The following is a 19,309-nucleotide window of genomic DNA, read 5'->3' as shown; positions in this document are numbered from 1 at the left end:
AGGAGTAGGATTAACTAACCCTTGTTTCCACTCATCTTTATATAGGATATCCAATATCGTTAGGACCCGCAGCCTCTCCAGTGTCATGGCTGAGAACCCAGTTAAACTGCGATTCTTATTGCAGTCTATTTCTAGACTAAGGTCGTCTTCAAATGAGTAGCAGAACTCGGCTTCAGCCGCAACGGCTTGGCATGTAGGAAGGACCTTGACAAATTGATCAGCAAATGCCTCAGCGACTGGACTTGTATCGTTGGTGAAGCTGTCCTCCACTCTTATGATTTTTCCCGCGTGTCTGTTTTACCACTGGCAGGTTTAACCTTCCTCCATAGTTCCGCTGTGGTCTCAGTGATCTTCGCTGTGCAGTCCCGAGTAGGAGGAAAAATCTGACGAATAGCATATTCAGCTATGATTGATTGAATTACTCAACCCACTGACAGGCATTGTTGTCAACATGTCTTTTGTTAAAACGGCCCCAAAATGTGCTGATCAAACGAAATTGGGCCCCTAATGTCACTACTGTCACACCATGCTAAAGGTATAGGCGTGTCAATGGCGTGGAATTACTGAAGAGCAAAAACTGATATTGGTTTGATTGAGATAAGAGGTAAAAGAACAGAAATAATAGCAAAATCTAATATGGTGAACTACTTAATAATAGCTCGTTGAGATGTTACAAGATCAAAATAATAGCAGACAAGATTTGTCACTTTTTTCTAATAAAAAAAAATAAAAAAAAATGTCAGCATGCAGCATCGAACCTACGACCTTAGGATTCACAGGCGGCGATGCTTACCACTCAATTGTGGCTCGCTGTTGTAAATAATATGGGAATAAGAGCATGCGGTTCTTCGTTTCCACAGCTCAGAAAGGGGCACATGGCATTTCACTAACATTGAGCCATCTCTATGAGTGTATGTGTTCCATTTCGTGCATAAGAGCTAAACTTGTTCTTATGTAGAAATTTTCAGCTATTTCGACATGAACGAAAACTGATATCATATCACTTTGAGCTATTCGTGCGATATTCATTAGATTTTTGAATAACTCATCAAAATCACATCGAGCTATGACAGCAAAAAGTGTTCGATTTGAGATATGATTAAGATATTCTCGTCTACCCGGGGTCAATCCACGCGCCCTTCCTGGCCCTAGGCCTCGCGGGGCAAGGATGTTTTCGTTCATCTGGCAATCATTTGACTCATTTGTCTATATCCCAGTTCAGAAGCCTAATATTTCCAGTACTTCCTAAAGTCGATTCCCCGAAATTCTCGTGGTTAACATAGCCACAGACATCGCTGGACGCTTTGTAGACTGCGTGTAACAAAGACCACTGTGCGGGATTGCATGAGAACTTTGGGAGCTTGTATGTTAATCCCTTCCTCGCGGCACAATGGCCTTCCGTTGGTCCAGTGTGTTGTTGCCCAGCTCGTATTGGCCACCTTCTTGGACGTCTTCCTTGGAACACTTTTCTCAACCTCCCTTTCATGGATGAATCCGAACTTTTGCTTGACATATCGGAATCGCCGGAGTTTTAATCGTCCTCAGTTTCGTCGGTACACACATAGTATCGCGTTAGCCTCTCCATGTTTTCTTTGTTCAGCTTCAACACATTCGATAACTCGTCCCTGATCGCCATTTGCGAACGACCCCTGGTTGACCTTCAGTCATTGAATTTGATTCTTCTTCTTTTGGAGCATGTCCGCTTATGGCATGCCCTTCGTTTCTCTTCTTGATCAGGTCCCGGACCGTCCAACTTTATCTTTCGCTACTTAAACACACGCTGCATCTCCTTTTCCTTCTCTCGTCACGTGGGACGAAACCGTTGCATCTCAAACGATTCGCAAAATAAGCCCCATTATATCTGAAAGTGCAATTCCAAGTATCGAATGAAGTGTTTCTGGAACTGCATTATTTTATACAGTTTACCAAGTGTGCTGCAGTCCAGAACTTCTACGGATGGAGAGATTTCTTCCAGGAAATGTGGGTTTGTGGCCGAGCGGTTAGCGGCGTCAGTCGTTTAGGTGTCTCGTAAGCCTCGGAGTGTGGGTTCAATTCCCGCTCCAGTCGGGGAAAACTTTTCGTCAAACGGAAAATTCTCCACTGGGCCACTGGGTGGTTTATATGTGTTGTCCTTTGTCTAATGATAGTAATGATAGTCTGTGCAGTCACGGGCCGAAGACGGTGTGATTATCTTTAGTTGTCTTTTAATCTGGAGAGATTCCTTCCAGGAATCTGAAAAATAGGCTCTCAAGAATCTGGAGAAATTACTTCCAAGAATCTGGAGATTCCTCCCAGAAATCTGTGGAGATTTCTTCCAGAAACCAAAAGAAATTCCTTCCAGGAATCTGCAGAGATTCCTTTCATGATTCTGGAGAGATTCCTTCCAGGGATTTGAAGAGGTTTCTCCCAAATATCTGGAAAGATTCCTATCAGAAATCTAGAGATTCATAGAATCAGGAATCTGAAGAGATTCATCTCAGAAATCTTGACAGATTCCTCTAAGAAATCTGGAGATATTACTCATAAGAATCTGTGGATATTTTTCCCAAGAAACTGCATCTTAAGAAACTTCATCTTAAGAGTCTGGGGAGATTCTTCCCAGGAAAATGGAAAGATTTCTCCCAGGAATATTGAGAGATTCCTCCCAGGGAACTGGAGTGATTCCTCCCAGCAATCTGGAGAGATTACTCACAAGAATCTGAAGAGAATCCTGTTAGAAATCCGGAATGATTCCTCCAAGGAATTTGAAAAAAAAAAATAAGTCTTGAGATTTTTGAGAATCTTGAGAAATTACTCCCAGGAATCTTTAGATTTCTCCCAGGAAACAGAAGAGATTCCTCTCAGGAATCTGGACGGATTCATCTCAGGAATCTGAAGAGATTTTTTCCAAGAACCTGGAGAGATCCTCCCAGGAATCTGGTGAGATTTTTCCAAGGAATCTGAAGAGATTCTCTCCAGAAATCTGGAGATATTTCTCTCAGGAAACTTAAGAGATTATTCTCAAGAATCTGGGGAGATTTTTACCAGCAAACTGCAGAGATTCTTCCCAAGAGTCTGAGAAAATTCTTCCCAGGAATATGGAGAGATCTCTCCCAGGAATATGGAGAGATTTTTCCCAGGAAACTGGGGTGATTCCTCCCAGGAATCTTGAGAGATTCCTCACAAGAATCTGAAGAGATTCCTCTCATTAATCTAGAGAGATAACTCTCAGAAATCTGGAACGATTCCTCTTAGGAATCTGAAGAGATTACTCCCAGGAATCCGGAGATTTCTATCAGGAATCTGGAGAGATTCCTTCCAGAAATTTGTAGAATTTTTTCTCATAAATCTGGAGTGATTTCTCTCAAATATATGGAGATTACTTTCAGGAAACTGGAGAGATTACTTCCAAAAATCTGGAGAGATTCTTTCCAAGAATCTAGAGAGATTCCTCTCAGGAATCTGGACAGGTTTCTCCCAAGAATCTGGGGAGATTTCTTCCAAGAATCTGGAGAGATTCCTTCCAGGAATCTGGAGTGTTTTCTTCCAGGAATCTGGAGAATACACTCTCAGGAATCTACAGAGACAGACAACAAACTGTGCGCGGAGTTGCCTTCAGATCTTTTATGGTTTAAGCGTGTGTGGACTTGGCATTGGAAGTCATGTTTTGATGTCCCAAAGTTCTTACTCGACGCTATAACTTTGCGGATGCCACATTGCGGGAGTCTCTTAATTATTAAGATGTTGTTTAAAGTAATAAACGTATTACTTTTAGAGAATATCTTTTTCATGAGACACACCCCTCGAAATCCAACGCGATTCCGAAATAGTGCAAACAAATTCCCTTGGAATTCATCTTTAAAGCAACGGATTACATCTTCAATTTTTAGACCAAATTCTGATTTGTACAGGAGATGTGCGATGTATTAAAAATGGGATGGAAACCAAGAATTTTCAAGATCTTTTGGTGATATAAAATTTAACCTATGTTATGTTGCTAATGAATAATTTTATTTCAAATTGAACACCTGTTCAATGAACAGATTGAACAAGCAAACGATGTTAAATTATGGCTTGCTGTATGAGCATTGAGCACAGCGATTAACTTCTCGAAAAAACTTATTTGAAATTAACTCGTAACGTAATGTATTAGCGTGTTTGACAATGTAACTTGAAGCTGCTCAAGAGCATACTTTAGTTTCTTAAGCAGCCAGAAAGTTCTGTTTTAAACTTTATCCGAACTTTGAGTAAGTAGCAAGTGTATTTTGGTATAGACAGCAGAAATATTGGTTATTTGGGACGTTGAAGATTTTGAGAACGAAGAACTCTCTATTGCAGAAACGGCACGAGCGGGTTAAGCAAATACACAGTTAGTAACATTCATCGGTGAAAAGAGTCATATGGAGAGTGTATGTGTAGTTGTGTGAGTGAACAACATGAAATGACAATACAACAATCAATTATAAATAAATGAAATCAAAGAAAAGGAAACTGATACTGTTCGTTCGTGGTTACACTACGAAAGTGAGAAGTAGGTGACTAATACAGAAGCTACCAATACAGGGGGGGAACGGACCAATAGGCACGGTGATAGACAGATACAGACATCGAACTAAGGGGAACAAAAACAAAAAATTCAAACTCAACAACCGTGTAGTGACTACATTCACGATATTACGACTACCAATACGGGCGTGTGTTTGTGTTACACAGATAAGCGTCCCACAAACCGAACGTAAAAAAACTAAAGAAAATTGTACAGTCGAGTCTCCTTGTTATAGTATATTTTATAGATATATCTCAGACGTAAGAAATTAGATAAATTGGAAAGATTATGTGATCGACAAAATTATGCTGATTGGTTTAACATTCTGCCACTAGGCAGCGCTAGTGGGCGTGCATTTTTTATTCAATTTCATATCTCAATGTGTGTATTCGACAAAGATGATTAGTGAGTCAAGTTTCCTATTACGTAGATTCCCATTGCATTTCCGATTAGTAATCTTAAAAAGAGACTCGACTGTACTTTGTTTGTAGTGAAACATAACCAAAAGAAACTAAAGAGTAACAATAACTATCATAAGAACAAAGATAATCGATAAAACCGAAAAAAGGATACTTGCTTTCTAATCGCTTCTTCCATGCTACATTCTTTTCATTGGAATTTTTAAATAGATCTAAACTTTGCTGTATCTTTTCGACCACCTGCCGGTGGCCGTTGGCGTGTTGCTGCTGCGGCTGTTGTTGATGTTGCGGTTGTTGGGTTGCCGCCATTGCGTCGGCAACACTGTTGCTGCTACTGTTGTTGGTGTTGTTCGACGAGGGACTGCTACCACTACCACTACCACTAGCACATGTGCCGCCACCGCTACTACTGCTATTGTTCAGGAGGATCGCCGGGGCAGAAATGCTGGTCGGCAGCGTGGAAACTGATGGCGACGAAGGCGGTGGTAACAACAACGAACAACGCGGCGAAGATGATGATGATGTTGATGGAAGGCAGTATTGTGATCGATGTATTCGAGTTCGAATTGTTGTTGTTGTTGTTGTCGGTATTGGTGGTGGATTTGGTAGAAGTGGTGATTTTCGTGGTAGTAGTGGCGGCGGTGATGGTTGGGCATTAAAGGATTCAGAATTAATAACATTGGTCAAACGCTTTCGGGCTTGAAAGTGGTAATAGTTGGAACAGTTGCTAATGCTATTACTATTACTATCCGTTAGTCGGTTCGAGGTACTAGTGGTAGTAGTAGTAGTAGTAGTAGTAGTAGAAGTAGTGGTATTGGTAGTAGAAAAAAATTCATTACTATTGTTGGCATTACTGCTATGGTTCGTGGTGGTGGTGGTGGTGAATTTGGTGGTTTTATTAGTTGTAGTGGTGGTATTATTGGCAATTTTGGTGGAAGAGGAGTTGGAGGCGGCGTAGGCATTCACACTGCTCGCACCGGTCTTGCAGTTGTAGTTGTAGTAGTGATTGGACTGCGCTAGAGCTAACGGTTGCTGATACGGCACCACTTGGCTGTGGTTGTGGTGTGATTGCAGTAGCGGAAGTCGCGGCTGCTGTTGCAGTTGAGCCGGTTGTTGGTGATTTTGGTGGTGGTGGTAGTGATAACCCGAATAGTGATTGTGGATGTTGTTGGTGTAGTTGTAGTGTTGGTTGTGGTAGGGATGGAAGTGGCCTGGTGTTGGCTGGGGTGTGCTATTGTTTGCATAGGAACCGGGATAGGGCGCGGGATAACCGGAAGTGATGTTACTGTTGCTATTATTGGTAATCATGTTATTGTAACTCGCATTTCTAGTAGTACTGTTATGGTAACTAGTGGTAGTACTGTTATGATGGCTGAAATTTGAATTTGGACTGGGTAGACAAGGGGAATTACTGTTGTTTGTTGAGTGCACATTGTTGTTGTTGTTGGTATTATTATTGTTATTGTTGTGGTTGGGTCCGTTCTGGCGGTGTTCCTTGTACTCCCCGTCGGCGGATCGCTTGGTTCCCTTGCCGGAAGGAGTGGTGGCCGCCGCCGGAGTAGTCGCAATCGATTCCGGCAGGGCCGGCGGATCCGACAACGGAAAGATGCTGTTCTCGATCATCGGATCGTCGCTGGTGAAGTCCACGTTCTGCAGTGGTTTGATCGGGGTTAGTGTGGCACCGTCTTTGAACTGGATGAAACTTCGCAGGGCTGCCGCGGCAGCTTCGATTCGCGCCAACTTTTTACTCCGACCGTGGCCCATGAACTTTTGGCCATCAACCTGGAAGAAGAGTAGGAAAAATAAAAATTAAGATATTATCAAAAATGACTTAAGGAGTTCTTTAGGGTATTCTTCTATAAATTTCTGCAGGAATTTATCCAGCAGATTCTTCTGGAATTGTTCAGAAGTTCCTTGAAAGAATCTTCAGAAGTTCCTACAGGGATACCTTTACGAGTTCCTTCAAGGATTCCTCAAGGAGTTACTTCAGGTAATCCTCCAGCAATTCGTCCTGGTCAAATTCCTTCGGGGATTTTCATAAAAGTTTCACCATAAATTCGTATTGGAGCTGATTCAGGAATCCATCACTAGTTGCTTCAAACTTTCCTCCTAGTTCCTACAGGGACTCCTTTCAGAGATCCCCATTCCTAAATTTCTTTCATTAATTTCTCCAGGAGTTGTCTAAGGGATACCTTCAGGATTTTCGATTACTCCAGGAGTTCCATCAGGTTTCTCCTGAGATTCATCCAGTCGTATCTTCAGGAGTTTTTAAGATATTCTTTCCAGACATCCTTCAGGCATGCTTTGAGAAGTTCTTCCAGACATTTTTCCAATATTTCCATCAGGAATTTCCACAATAGCTTCCTCAAGCATTCCTTCAGGAGTTCGTTCATAGATTTTGGGTCCACTAGATATTGTTCTAAAAGTTCATGAAAAGATTGGTTCAGTAATTTTCCAGGAACGCAAAGAATGCCGAACCACTTGGGCAGTGACTGATATTTTGGGTACTTTTACGCTATAACTCAGTCGATTCCAAACCAATTGACTTCAATTTTTGTATACGAATAGATACTATACATATCACACCGCAAGCAAAAATACAGGTCAATCGGTTCCGAATTGACTGAATTATAGTGGAAAAGTTCCCAAAATAGATGTTTTGCCGAGATGGTTCCACTTCCCTACTTTTTAATAATGTTTTTTTCCAGGAATACTTTCAAAAATATCATCAATTATTCTACTAGGATGTTCTTTAGATTCTTTGTGAACTTTCTTAAAAAAAACTTTTGTTTCCACTCTGAAGCTTTTAACGTATAAATAGTTCCTTCCGAGATTTTGTCGATGTTCTTTCGGAATGTATGAGAGTTGTTTTCGGGATTTCTTCCGGAGGTTTTTCTGATATGCTTCCAGAGTTTCTCGCTGGCTTCCTTCCGGAGATCCTTCCAAAGTTTATCCAAAGTTCTATCAGAAAGTTTCCACAGTGGGTTTCCCGGGATAGCTGTCCAACAGTTTCTCTCGGGATTTTAGCTAGATTCTTGCAGAAGTTCTACCAGGGATTTCTTCCACAGAGACTTCCGTTGTTTCTTTCAAATTTCTCGCGGAATTGCACTCTTAGTTTCTCTCGGAATTAATTTTATAGGCTTTCATAGTTTTCCTAGAATTTCTTTAATATTTCCTCCCGGTTTTACTCCCACATTCATTTTCTGAGATGTCCTAGTTTTCCTAGGACTTCTTCCGAAGTTCCTGTCGATATTTCTGCAATAGGTCTTGCAGAGTTCCTCCCAAGGTTTCATCTGGATTTTTTTTCCAAAATTTTACCAGGAATTTTTTATGGGGAATTTCGCAAATTATTTGGGAAGCATTTCGAAAACATAAAATCCTGAAAAATCCCTGCAAGAACTCTGGAAGCAACTATTTGAAAAATCCCATAAGGAGCAACTAGTAAGTCGGGACAATTTCCGTGAGGGATTCTGGGAAGAGTTCTGGGAATAATCCCGAGAAAATCTGCAGAAAAATGATCTCAGGAGGATCACTGTAAGAAATCCTGTTCCTGTAAACATCTACGAGGAAAAGTCCGGAAAAAGCTCTGAATGAACCCATGAAAAATATCAGCGAAAATTCATGCGGAAATCCCAAAAGACAGCCCGGAGAAAGTCCAGAAAAACTCTGAAAGACATCTCAGCACCAAGAGAGGATTGGGAGAAACTCCAAGAGAAATGCTGCGGGAATCCTTAGGATATTTCGCGGCTGATACTCCTGTAGAAATCCCGGGAGAAACAAGAAAGCTCACGGAAATTTCTACAGGAGATACTTTGGAAGAAGTCCCGCGAGGAACTCTAGCATGAAAATCGTGGAAAATAATCCAGTCTGTGCAGGAGCTGTAATAAAAATCTCAGTAACAAGTCATACGTAGCACCTTTTTCCAACACAGTCTCCCCTATCGTTACACCTGGAGATCACCACAGCAGACTGAATCTCAAATCATCCACGTTCTGATTGACGAACTGGGTACGGTACCGACGGTACGGCCGCCTCGGTATAATTTGAAGCGACTGAAGCAACCGGATGTCGCCTTCGCATTTGCGAAGACTCTCGAGGCAGCGTTGCCAGACGAGGGCTAGCTCGATGAAACCTCTCTCGAGGACGGTAAAAGCAGCCATCAACGACGCAGCCGAGAGCACCATCGGGTAAGAAAGGAGTCGACGAAACGAATGGTTCGACGAGGAGTGCAGAGCGATTTGGGAGGAGAAGAACACAGCACAGACGGTAATGCTGCAGCAAGGAACCCGGCAGAACGTGGTACGTTACAAACAGAAGTGGAAGCAGCAGACCCGCCTCTTCCGGGAGAAAAAGCGTCGCCTGGAAGAAGCGGAGTGCAAACAAATGATACTGCCGAGCCGTTCACAAGAAACAAAAGAAAAACGGGGAGCGCAGACATGGAGGATCAAGGCGGCAGGAGAAATGACTACGTCAGTACAGCAGGGAGCTACAACGAGCCAACACCCACGTTGAGGGACGTTAAGGAAGCTATCCAGCATCTCAAGAACTATACATCAGCTGGTAAGGATGGTATCGGAGCTGAACTCATCAAGATGGGCCCGGAAAAGTTGGCCACCTGCCTGCATCGGCTAATAGTCCAGATCTGGGATATCGAACAGCTACCGGAGGAGTGGAAGGAAGGGGTCATTTACCCCATCTACAAGAAAGGTGACAAGTTGAAGTACGAGAACTTCCGAGCGATCATAATTCTGAATGCCGCCTACAAAGCGATATCCCAGATAATCTTCCGTCATCTTTCACCCAAAGTTATTGAGTTTGTGGGAAGTTATCAGGTAGGCCAGGAGGAGGAATTAAGACCGACGATTGGTAAGTTCAGCGCCCACCAGCAGACGAACGAAAACGGCCTACTACTCATTGATTTCGCCGCCTCCAAAAATATGGCCATACGTAGCACCTTTTTCCAACACAACCTCCCGTATCGTTACACCTGGGGATCACCACAGCAGACGGAATCTCAAATCGACCACGTTCTGATTGACGGACGGCACTTCTCCGACATTATCGACGTCAGGACCTTATCGTGGCGCCAATATCGACTCCGACCACTATCTGGTGATGGTCAAACTGCGCCCAAAACTCTCCGTCATCAACAATGTACGGTACCGGCGACCGCCACGGTACAACCTAGAGCGACTGAAGCAACCGGATGTCGTCTCAGCATACGCGCAGAATCTCGAGGCCGCGTTGCCAGACGAGGGCGAGCTCGATGAGGCCCCTCTGGAGGACTGCTGGAGTACAGTGAAAGCAGCCATCAACGATGCAGCCGAGAGCACCATCGGGTACGTGGAACGGAATCGACGGAACGAATGGTTCGACGAAGAGTGCAGAACGGTTTTGGAGGAGAAGAATGCAGCGAGGGTGGTAATGCTGCAGCAAGGGACTCGACAGAACGTGGAATGTTACAAACAGAAGCGGAAACAGCAGACCCGCCTCTATCGGGAGAAAAAGCGCTGCCTGGAAGAAGCGGTGTGTAAAAAAATGGAACTGTTGTGCCGTTCCCAAGAAACACGGAAGTTCTATCAGAAGCTCAACGCATCCCGCAACGGCTTCGTGCCGCGAGCCAAAATATGCAGGGATAAAGACAGAGGCCTCTTGACGGACGGACGTGAGGTGATCGAAAGGTGGAAGCAGCACTTCGATCAGCACCTGAACGGCGTGGAGAACGTAGGCACGGGATCCCACGGCAACGGAGGAAACGACGACGCCAGTGCAGCGGAGGACAGAAATGAACCAACTCCCACGCTGAGGGAAGTTAAGGATGCCATTCGCCAGCTCAAAACCAACAAAGCAGCTGGTAAGGATGGTATCACGGGGGTGAATCTTCATCACGAAAAGAGCCGCTCGTTTGATTGCTGGACACTAGCGAACCTGGTGGTGGAAAGCAAGCTTTTTTGTACAGCGAGCATAGGGCGGGAGCGAGGCACGCTTTGATGATTTTTCATTTCTCCAAGGAAATTCATTCCAATCTAGTTCTACAAGTGAAAATTTTACGACTTCCACCTCGAAACTTCAAATTTATTCTAAGATACACATCTGTTCTGTGATGGTATCGCAGCTGAACTTATCAAGATGGGCCCAGAAAAGTAGGCCACCTGTCTTCATCGGCTGATAGTCAGGATCTGGGAAACCGAACAGCTACCGGAGGAGTGGAAGGAAGGGGTAATCTGCCCCATACACAAGAAAGGCGACCATTTGGAATGTGAGAACTTCAGGGCGATCACTATTTTGAATGCTGCCTACAAAGTGCTATCCCAGATCATCTTCCGTCGTTTGTCACCTAAACCGTATGAGTTCGTGGGAAGTTATCAAGCCGGTTTCATCGACGGCCGGTCGACAACGGACCAGATCTTCACCGTACGGCAAATCCTCCAGAAATGCCGTGAACACCAGGTCCAAACGCATCACCTGTTCATCGACTTCAAAGCGGCATACGACAGTATCGACTGCGCAGAGCTATGGAGAATCATGGACGAAAACGGCTTTCCTGGGAAGCTGACTAGACTGATTAAAGCAACGATGGACGGTGTGCAAAACTGCGTAAGGGTTTCGGGTGAACTATCCAGTTCATTCGAATCTCGCCGAGGACTGCGACAAGGTGATGGACTCTCATGCCTACTCTTCAACATCGCTCTGGAAGGTGTGATGCGACGAGCTGGGCTCAACAGCCGGGGAACGATTTTCACAAAATCCGGACAATTTGTGTGCTTTGCGGACGACATGGACATTATTGCAAGAACATTTGGGACGGTGGCAGAGCTGTACACCAGCCTGAAACGCGAAGCAGCAAAGTACATGCTGGTAGGCGGAACCGAACACCACCGGATCCGTCTGGGTAGTAGTGTTACGATAGACGGGGATACTTTCGAGGTGGTGGAGGAATTCGTCTACCTCGGATCCTTACTGACGGCTGACAACAACGTGAGCCGTGAAATTCGGAGGCGCATCATCAGCGGAAGTCGGGTCTACTACGTGCTCCAGAAGAAACTGCGGTCGAGAAAGATTCACCCACGCACCAAATGCACCATGCACAAAGCACTAATAAGACCGGTGTTTCTCTACGGACACGAGACATGGACCATGGTCGAGGTGGATCTGCAAGCACTCGGAGTTTTCGAGCGACGCGTGCAAGGGACGATCTTCGGCGGTGTGCAGGAGAACGGTGTGTGGCGGAGAAGAATGAACCACGAGCTCGCTGCACTTTACGGCGAACCCAGCATCCAGAAGGTGGCCAAAGCCGGAAGGATACGGTGGGCAGGGCATGTTGCAAGAATGCCGGACAACAACCCTGTAAAGCTGGTGTTAGCAAATGATCCGGTTGGCACAAGAAGGCGTGGAGCGCAGAGATCACGATGGGCGGACCAGGTGGAGCGTGACCTGGCGTGCATTGGGCGCGACCGAGGATGGAGAACGGCAGCCACAAACCGAGTATTGTGGCGTACTATTGTTGATTATGTCTTGTCTTAAATGTGATGTTGAACAAATAAATGTATGTATGTATGGGAAGTTATCAAGCCGGCTTCGTTGGCAGCCGCTTGACAACGGACCAAATCTTCACCGTGCGGCAAATCCTCCAATAATGCCGCGAATACCATTGTCCCAACGCACCAACGCATCGACTTCAAAACGGCGTACTACATTATCGACCGCAGAGAACTGTGGGAAATGATGAACGAGAACGGCTTCTCCGGTAAGCTCATTAGATTGATCAAAGCGACGATGGACGGGGTAAGAAACAGCGTAAGGCTTTGTCTTCTTCCTCTTCTTTATGGCTCTACGTCTCCACTGGAACTTGGCCTGCCTCGCTTCAACTTAGTGTTCCTTGAGCACTTCCACAGTTATTATTTGAATGGCTTCTTTGCTTGCCATTCCATGAATTTGTGTTTTGAGAGGCAAGTATGCCCAGGGAGTCGAGAAAATTTTCCCAACCGGAACGGGAATCGAACCCGCCGTCTCCGGATTGGCGATCTATAGCATTAACCACTAGGCTAACTGGAGACCCCTGTCTAGTCTCTAGTGTCTAACCTGTTTGTCTAGTTCGTTCGAATCTCGCCGGGAACTACGTTGCTTTGCAACGAGCCGGGTCAACAGCCGTGGCACAATTTTCACGAGATCCTGCCCATTTGTCTGTTTTGAGAATTACACTTGAACGGTGGAGGAACTGTACACGCGCAGTGTCCGAGTGGCGATTGCTTTGGACCATCTTTGACGATGTGCAGAAAAACGGGGTGTGGCGGCGAAGAATGAACCACGAACTCACTGCATCCGGAAGGTGGCAAATGCTGGAAGGATACGATAGGCGGGCCATGTTGTAATAATGCCGTTCAACAATAATGCAAAGCTGGCGTTCACAAGAAATCCGGCTCGTACAAAAAGACCTGGAGGGCAGCGTGCAAGGTGGGCGGACCAGGTGCAGAACGATCCGGCAAGGCGCTGTCCATAAACTGCGTAGACTCATTTTCGCCCATCTCAGAGCCCCCTTCAGGAATTCCACCTGGAATTTCTCCAGGGATTCTCCCTGGAATTCCTCAAGGGATTCCGCCTGGAATTCCTCCAGGGATTCCGCCTGGAATTCCTCCAGGAATTCACCCTGGAATTCCTCTAGGGATTTCGCCTGGAATTCCTCCAGGGATGCCACCTGACATTCCTCCAGGGATGCCACCTGACATTCCACCAGGGATGTCACCTGACATTCCTCCAGGGATTCCACCTGGAATTCCTCCAGGGATTCCACCTGGAATTCCTCCAGGGATTTCCCCTGGAATTCCTCCAGGGATTTCCCCTGGAATTCCCCTTGGAATTCCTCCAGGGATTCCCCCTGGAATTCCTCCAGGGAGTCCCCCTTGGAATTCCCCCTGGAATTCCTTCAGGGATTCCCCCCGGAATTCCTCCAGGGATTCCCCCTGGAATTCCTCCAGGGATTCCCCCTGGAATTCCTCCAGGGATTCCCCCTGGAATTCCTCCAGGGATTCCCCCTGGAATTCCTCCAGGGATTTCCCCTGGAATTCCTCCAGGGATCCCCCTTGGAATTCCCGCTGGAATTCTTTCAGGGTTCCCCCTGGAATTCCTCCAGGGATTCCCCCTGTAATTCCTCCAGGGATTCCCCCTGGAATTCACCATGGAATTCCTCTAGGGATTCCCCTGGAATTCCTCTAGCAATTCCCCCAGGAATTTCTCCAGGGAATCGCACAGGAATTCCTCCAGGGATTTCCACTGGAATTCCTCCAGGGATTCCCCCTGGAATTCCTCCAGGGGTTCGCCCTGGAATTCCCCCTGGAATTCCTCCAGGGATTCCCACTGGAATTCCTCCTGGGGTTCCCCCTGGAATTCCTCCTGAGATTCTTCCTGGAAGCCTCCTGGGATTTCTCCAGGGATTTTCCCTAGAATTCTTGGATAGTTACTGCAAATTCTTAGATTACATTTTTTTATAGAAAAATAACAATAACCTGTTGAGCTACAACCACTTTTATGATCTATATAACCACAGAAGACTTCTAATCAACCCTTCCTTGTAATAAACAGCCATTAAATTTATACTTCTTAGTGTCGATAAAAGCAGCATCAAACGCTTAATTTTGTGAAATTGTTTTCCGTAATAACCTTCCGGGGTAAATAAAAAACAATACACTTCTTTGTCAGCGCCACAAAAAGGGGAGGAGCTGCATTCGACAGTCTATTATTACCTCATTAACGATTCCTCTTCGTTAGGATGCTCGTGGCGCGCAATACCTGTGCTCTATCCAATCGTTCCCATCCGAATGATAGCTTCCCAGGAACTTCCGGCTCCCCTCTCTATACATAGGTAAAATTCTCGTAAAGAAGAAAAGTCAATAAGTCAACAATCGTCGTCGTCGCCGCAGCAGCAGTGCGAACGGTATGGATCGGAACGGTAGGCAGAACGGCAAACAGCTTGGTGTAGCTAACTTTCGCCGGCTGATCACTTCTGGGTTCTGGCTGCTTCCAATCAGCCAATAATTATAATGCTCCCCAACTAATCTATAGCGCCTTCTGTGGCGAGCATCATCAGCGCCAGGGGGAAGGTGGGCTGAGCTGGTTGATTATTTATTGCGTTATCTCTGGCCATCTGATAGAAGTTTGATAGCATCACCTATCAGGTCGGAAAGGGGAGAAACTATGCTATAATGAAGTCACGATCAAAGTTTTTGTTTTGTTTTTCACCACTATCGTTTTATCAAACAGGCCAGACTTTATCTTCTCGTGGTCAAGAACGTAGAAAGAAGTTGTCAATCATGAAGACTATTATTAAAGCAAAAGAATTTAAAGTTTCTCTATCAATCTGTGAGTCTGGAATGCTTTGATTTGCCAAGAAATTGCATCCCAGCATACGCTGCCAAGCATTAGTTACAAAGATTCGAATCGTTTTACCAATTATGTGCTGGAAATATCGCACAGTGGAGAGATTCCTTCCAGGAATCCCGGAGAGATTTCTTCCAGGAATCCCGGAGAGATTCCTTCCAGGAATCCCGGAGAGATTCCTTCCAGGAATCCCGGAGAGATTCCTTCCAGGAATCCCGGAGAGATTCCTTCCAGGAATCCCGGAGAGATTCCTTCCAGGAATCCCGGAGAGATTCCTTCCAGGAATCCCGGAGAGATTCCTTCCAGGAATCCCGGAGAGATTCCTTCCAGGAATCCCGGAGAGATTCCTTCCTGGAATCCCGGAGAGATTCCTTCCAGGAATCCCGGAGAGATTCCTTCCTGGAATCCCGGAGAGATTCCTTCCTGGAATCCCGGAGAGATTCCTTCCAGGAATCCCGGAGAGATTCCTTCCAGGAATCCCGGAGAGATTCCTTCCAGGAATCCCGGAGAGATTCCTTCCAGGAATCCCGGAGAGATTCCTTCCAGGAATCCCGGAGAGATTCCTTCCAGGAATCCCGGAGAGATTCCTTCCAGGAATCCCGGAGAGATTCCTTCCAGGAATCCCGGAGAGATTCCTTCCAGAAATCCCGGAGAGATTCCTTCCAGGAATCCCGGAGAGATTCCACCCAGGAATCCCGGAGAGATTCCACCCAGGAATCCCGGAGAGTTTCCTTCCAGGAATCCCGGAGAGATTCCTTCCAGGAATCCCGGAGAGATTCCTTCCAGGAATCCCGGAGAGATTCCTTCCAGGAATCCCGGAGAGATTCCTTCCAGGAATCCCGGAGAGATTCCTTCCAGGAATCCCGGAGAGATTCCTTCCAGGAATCCCGGAGAGATTCCTTCCAGGAATCCCGGAGAGATTCCTTCCAGGAATCCCAGAGAGATTCCTTCCAGGAATCCCGGAGAGATTCCTTCCAGGAATCCCGGAGAGATTCCTTCCAGGAATCCCGGAGAGATTCCTTCCAGGAATCCCAGAGAGATTCCTTCCAGGAATCCCGGAGAGATTCCTTCCAGGAATCCCGGAGAGATTCCTTCCAGGAATCCCGGAGAGATTCCTTCCAGGAATCCCGGAGAGATTCCTTCCAGGAATCCCGGAGAGATTCCACCCAGGAATCCCGGAGAGATTCCTTCCAGGAATCCCGGAGAGATTCCTTCCAGGAATCCCGGAGAGATTCCTTCCAGGAATCCCGGAGAGATTCCTTCCAGGAATCCCGGAGAGATTCCTTCCAGGAATCCCGGAGAGATTCCTTCCAGGAATCCCGGAGAGATTGCTTCCAGGAATCCCGGAGAGATTCCTTCCAGGAATCCCAGAGAGATTCCTTCCAGGAATCCCGGAGAGATTCCTTCCAGGAATCCCGGAGAGATTCCTTCCAGGAATCCCGGAGAGATTCCTTCCAGGAATCCCGGAGAGATTCCTTCCAGGAATCCCGGAGAGATTCCTTCCAGGAATCCCGGAGAGATTCCTTCCAGGAATCCCGGAGAGATTCCTTCCAGGAATCCCGGAGAGATTCCTTCCAGGAATCCCGGAGAGATTCCTTCCAGGAATCCCGGAGAGATTCCTTCCAGGAATCCCGGAGAGATTCCTTCCAGGAATCCCGGAGAGATTCCTTCCAGGAATCCCGGAGAGATTCCTTCCAGGAATCCCGGAGAGGTTCCTTCCAGGAATCCGGAGAGATTCCTTCCAGGAATCCGGAGAGATTCCTTCCAGGAATCCGGAGAGATTCCTTCCAGGAATCCGGAGAGATTCCTTCCAGGAATCCGGAGAGATTCCTTCCAGGAATCCGGAGAGATTCCTTCCAGGAATCCAGGAATCCGGAGAGATTCCTTCCAGGAATCCGGAGAGATTCCTTCCAGGAATCCGGAGAGATTCCTTCCAGGAATCCGGAGAGATTCCTTCCAGGAATCCGGAGAGATTCCTTCCAGGAATCCGGAGAGATTCCTTCCAGGAATCCGGAGAGATTCCTTCCAGGAATCCGGAGAGATTCCTTCCAGGAATCCGGAGAGATTCCTTCCAGGAATCCGGAGAGATTCCTTCCAGGAATCCGGAGAGATTCCTTCCAGGAATCCGGAGAGATTCGTTCCAGGAATCCGGAGAGATTCCTTCCAGGAATCCGGAGAGATTCGTTCCAGGAATCCGGAGAGATTCCTTCCAGGAATCCGGAGAGATTCCTTCCAGGAATCCGGAGCGATTCCTTCCAGGAATCCGGAGCGATTCCTTCCAGGAATCCGGAGCGATTCCTTCCAGGAATCCGGAGCGATTCCTTCCAGGAATCCGGAGCGATTCCTTCCAGGAATCCGGAGCGATTCCTTCCAGGAATCCGGAGCGATTCCTTCCAGAAATCCGGAGAGATTCCTTCCAGAAATCCGAATAAATTTCTTATAGGAAATTCGCTAGACGGGTGCTTCTTATTTCTCCAAGCTACGGAGCCACTTAACAGAAAGAACTCATTGAAGATTCTTTGGAGTTACTTTTGAAAGTTTCCCAAAAGACAAACTATGACTCCCAAGAAAAAAGTCTTTAGATGCCCAAAACGAACTCTAGGAGGAATACCAAAACAAACTACTGGAATAATTTAATTGCAGAAGGATCACCAGGGAAACTTCAAGAAAAGCGTCTCGTAGAATTCCAGGTGGTATTCTTTGAGGTATCTGAGAAACAAATACGGGAAAAAATTAGCAGGAAATTCCTAAAAAAATTATAGAGGAAACTCTAGGATAGAAAACCCAGAGCAAACTCAGAAGGATTCCCAGAATAAATTTCTATGTAGATTTCACAAGTAAGCACGCCAGTCCTGCCTGAATTCAGAAAAAAATGACAGAAGAAAGTCTAGTAGCAACCCCGAAAAGAACTGCATGATGAATTTCAGTAGTTTCAGAAGTGGAATTTCTGCAGTAGTTCTGGAAGGATTTATTTTAAGAATTTGTAAAAATTTGAGGAATTTTAAGCGGAGTTTGGCTCCGTCATGTCTTATGACTTCTGAGCCTACCAAACGCATAAGCGAGTAAGACAAAACAGAAAACAAAACTTACCACCACAGACATCGTGAAGAGCGGCGCATGCACCGGTCCGGTCTGCGATTCCATGTTGTACACCAGGTTGCGCTTCAGTTCATTCAACACCGCGACGGTGTTCTTGGTCTGGGGACCCTGATCGGCTCCGGCCGATCCACCACTGCTGGCCGAATCTCCCCCCTTTAGCTGGGCCTGCTGCAGCTTGCGTCGCTTTCGGGCCGCTGCATTGCCTGGAAGATAGATGGGAAGGAAGGGGGGAAAAACGGTCATAATTGAATTCCCGATAGCTTTCGACGAACCGTAATGATATGATAACGTAAGGGGAAAGGGGATGATCAAGGGAATGGTGATAACTGATAAAGCTGGAACAAAAAGATTGTTATCTCTTTGGCGCAAAATTGGCATCAGCATTGGCGTCTTTTTTGCAACCCGAAAAAAATGTCTCAAAGAAAAACAGTACGCTGTATTGTAATACCAGGATACACTGAATGATTCAAATACAGTAAACGATTAAAAAATGACGTAACTTATGGTTATGATAATTCAATATATGGTGAGAGTAAAGTTTACAAAAGAATCTGTCGGTTGTAAAGAATCCGGATAACGCAAAAACGACGTCTTTGTTTTGAGAAATAAAAAAACCCTACATGTTATCGTTTTTTATGGTTTTTTACATTAAACTTACAGACTACTGTATAAAAATCTTAACAAACGAAATGCAAATATGATAGCTCAAAAAAGTTGGATTTTGTTTATCATTTTAAACCAAAACATGAAATCATCATCACCATATATTTCATTGACAGAACCATAAACTGTATCGTAGTTTTATAGTTTATTTCGAAAAATAAACAAAACCAACTCCACAATAGCGTTACAATACGCTGTATCATCTTTCCCATGAGACACTTCCACCGGG

At 45.7% G+C, this 19,309-nt stretch overlaps 1 protein-coding gene across 1 annotated transcript; it reads right to left on the bottom strand.

The window, feature by feature from the left end:
* Positions 1-727: 727 nt before the first annotated feature.
* On the bottom strand, positions 728-18,620 carry LOC115256898 (type-2 histone deacetylase 1; the record flags this gene model as incomplete). Its single annotated transcript, XM_062843678.1, is given in 3 exon segments — positions 728-5,408; positions 5,784-6,726; positions 18,409-18,620. Coding segments are annotated over 3 exon segments (1,580 nt in total), but the record flags the coding sequence as incomplete, so codon positions are not given.
* Between the last annotated feature and the right edge of the window lie 689 nt (positions 18,621-19,309).

This window comes from Aedes albopictus, unplaced genomic scaffold, assembly GCF_035046485.1.
Source record: "Aedes albopictus strain Foshan unplaced genomic scaffold, AalbF5 HiC_scaffold_446, whole genome shotgun sequence".
Taxonomy (NCBI): Eukaryota; Metazoa; Arthropoda; class Insecta; order Diptera; family Culicidae; genus Aedes; species Aedes albopictus.
The sequence above is the reverse complement of the archived record's forward strand: the minus strand, read 5'-3'. Positions and strand labels throughout refer to the sequence as shown.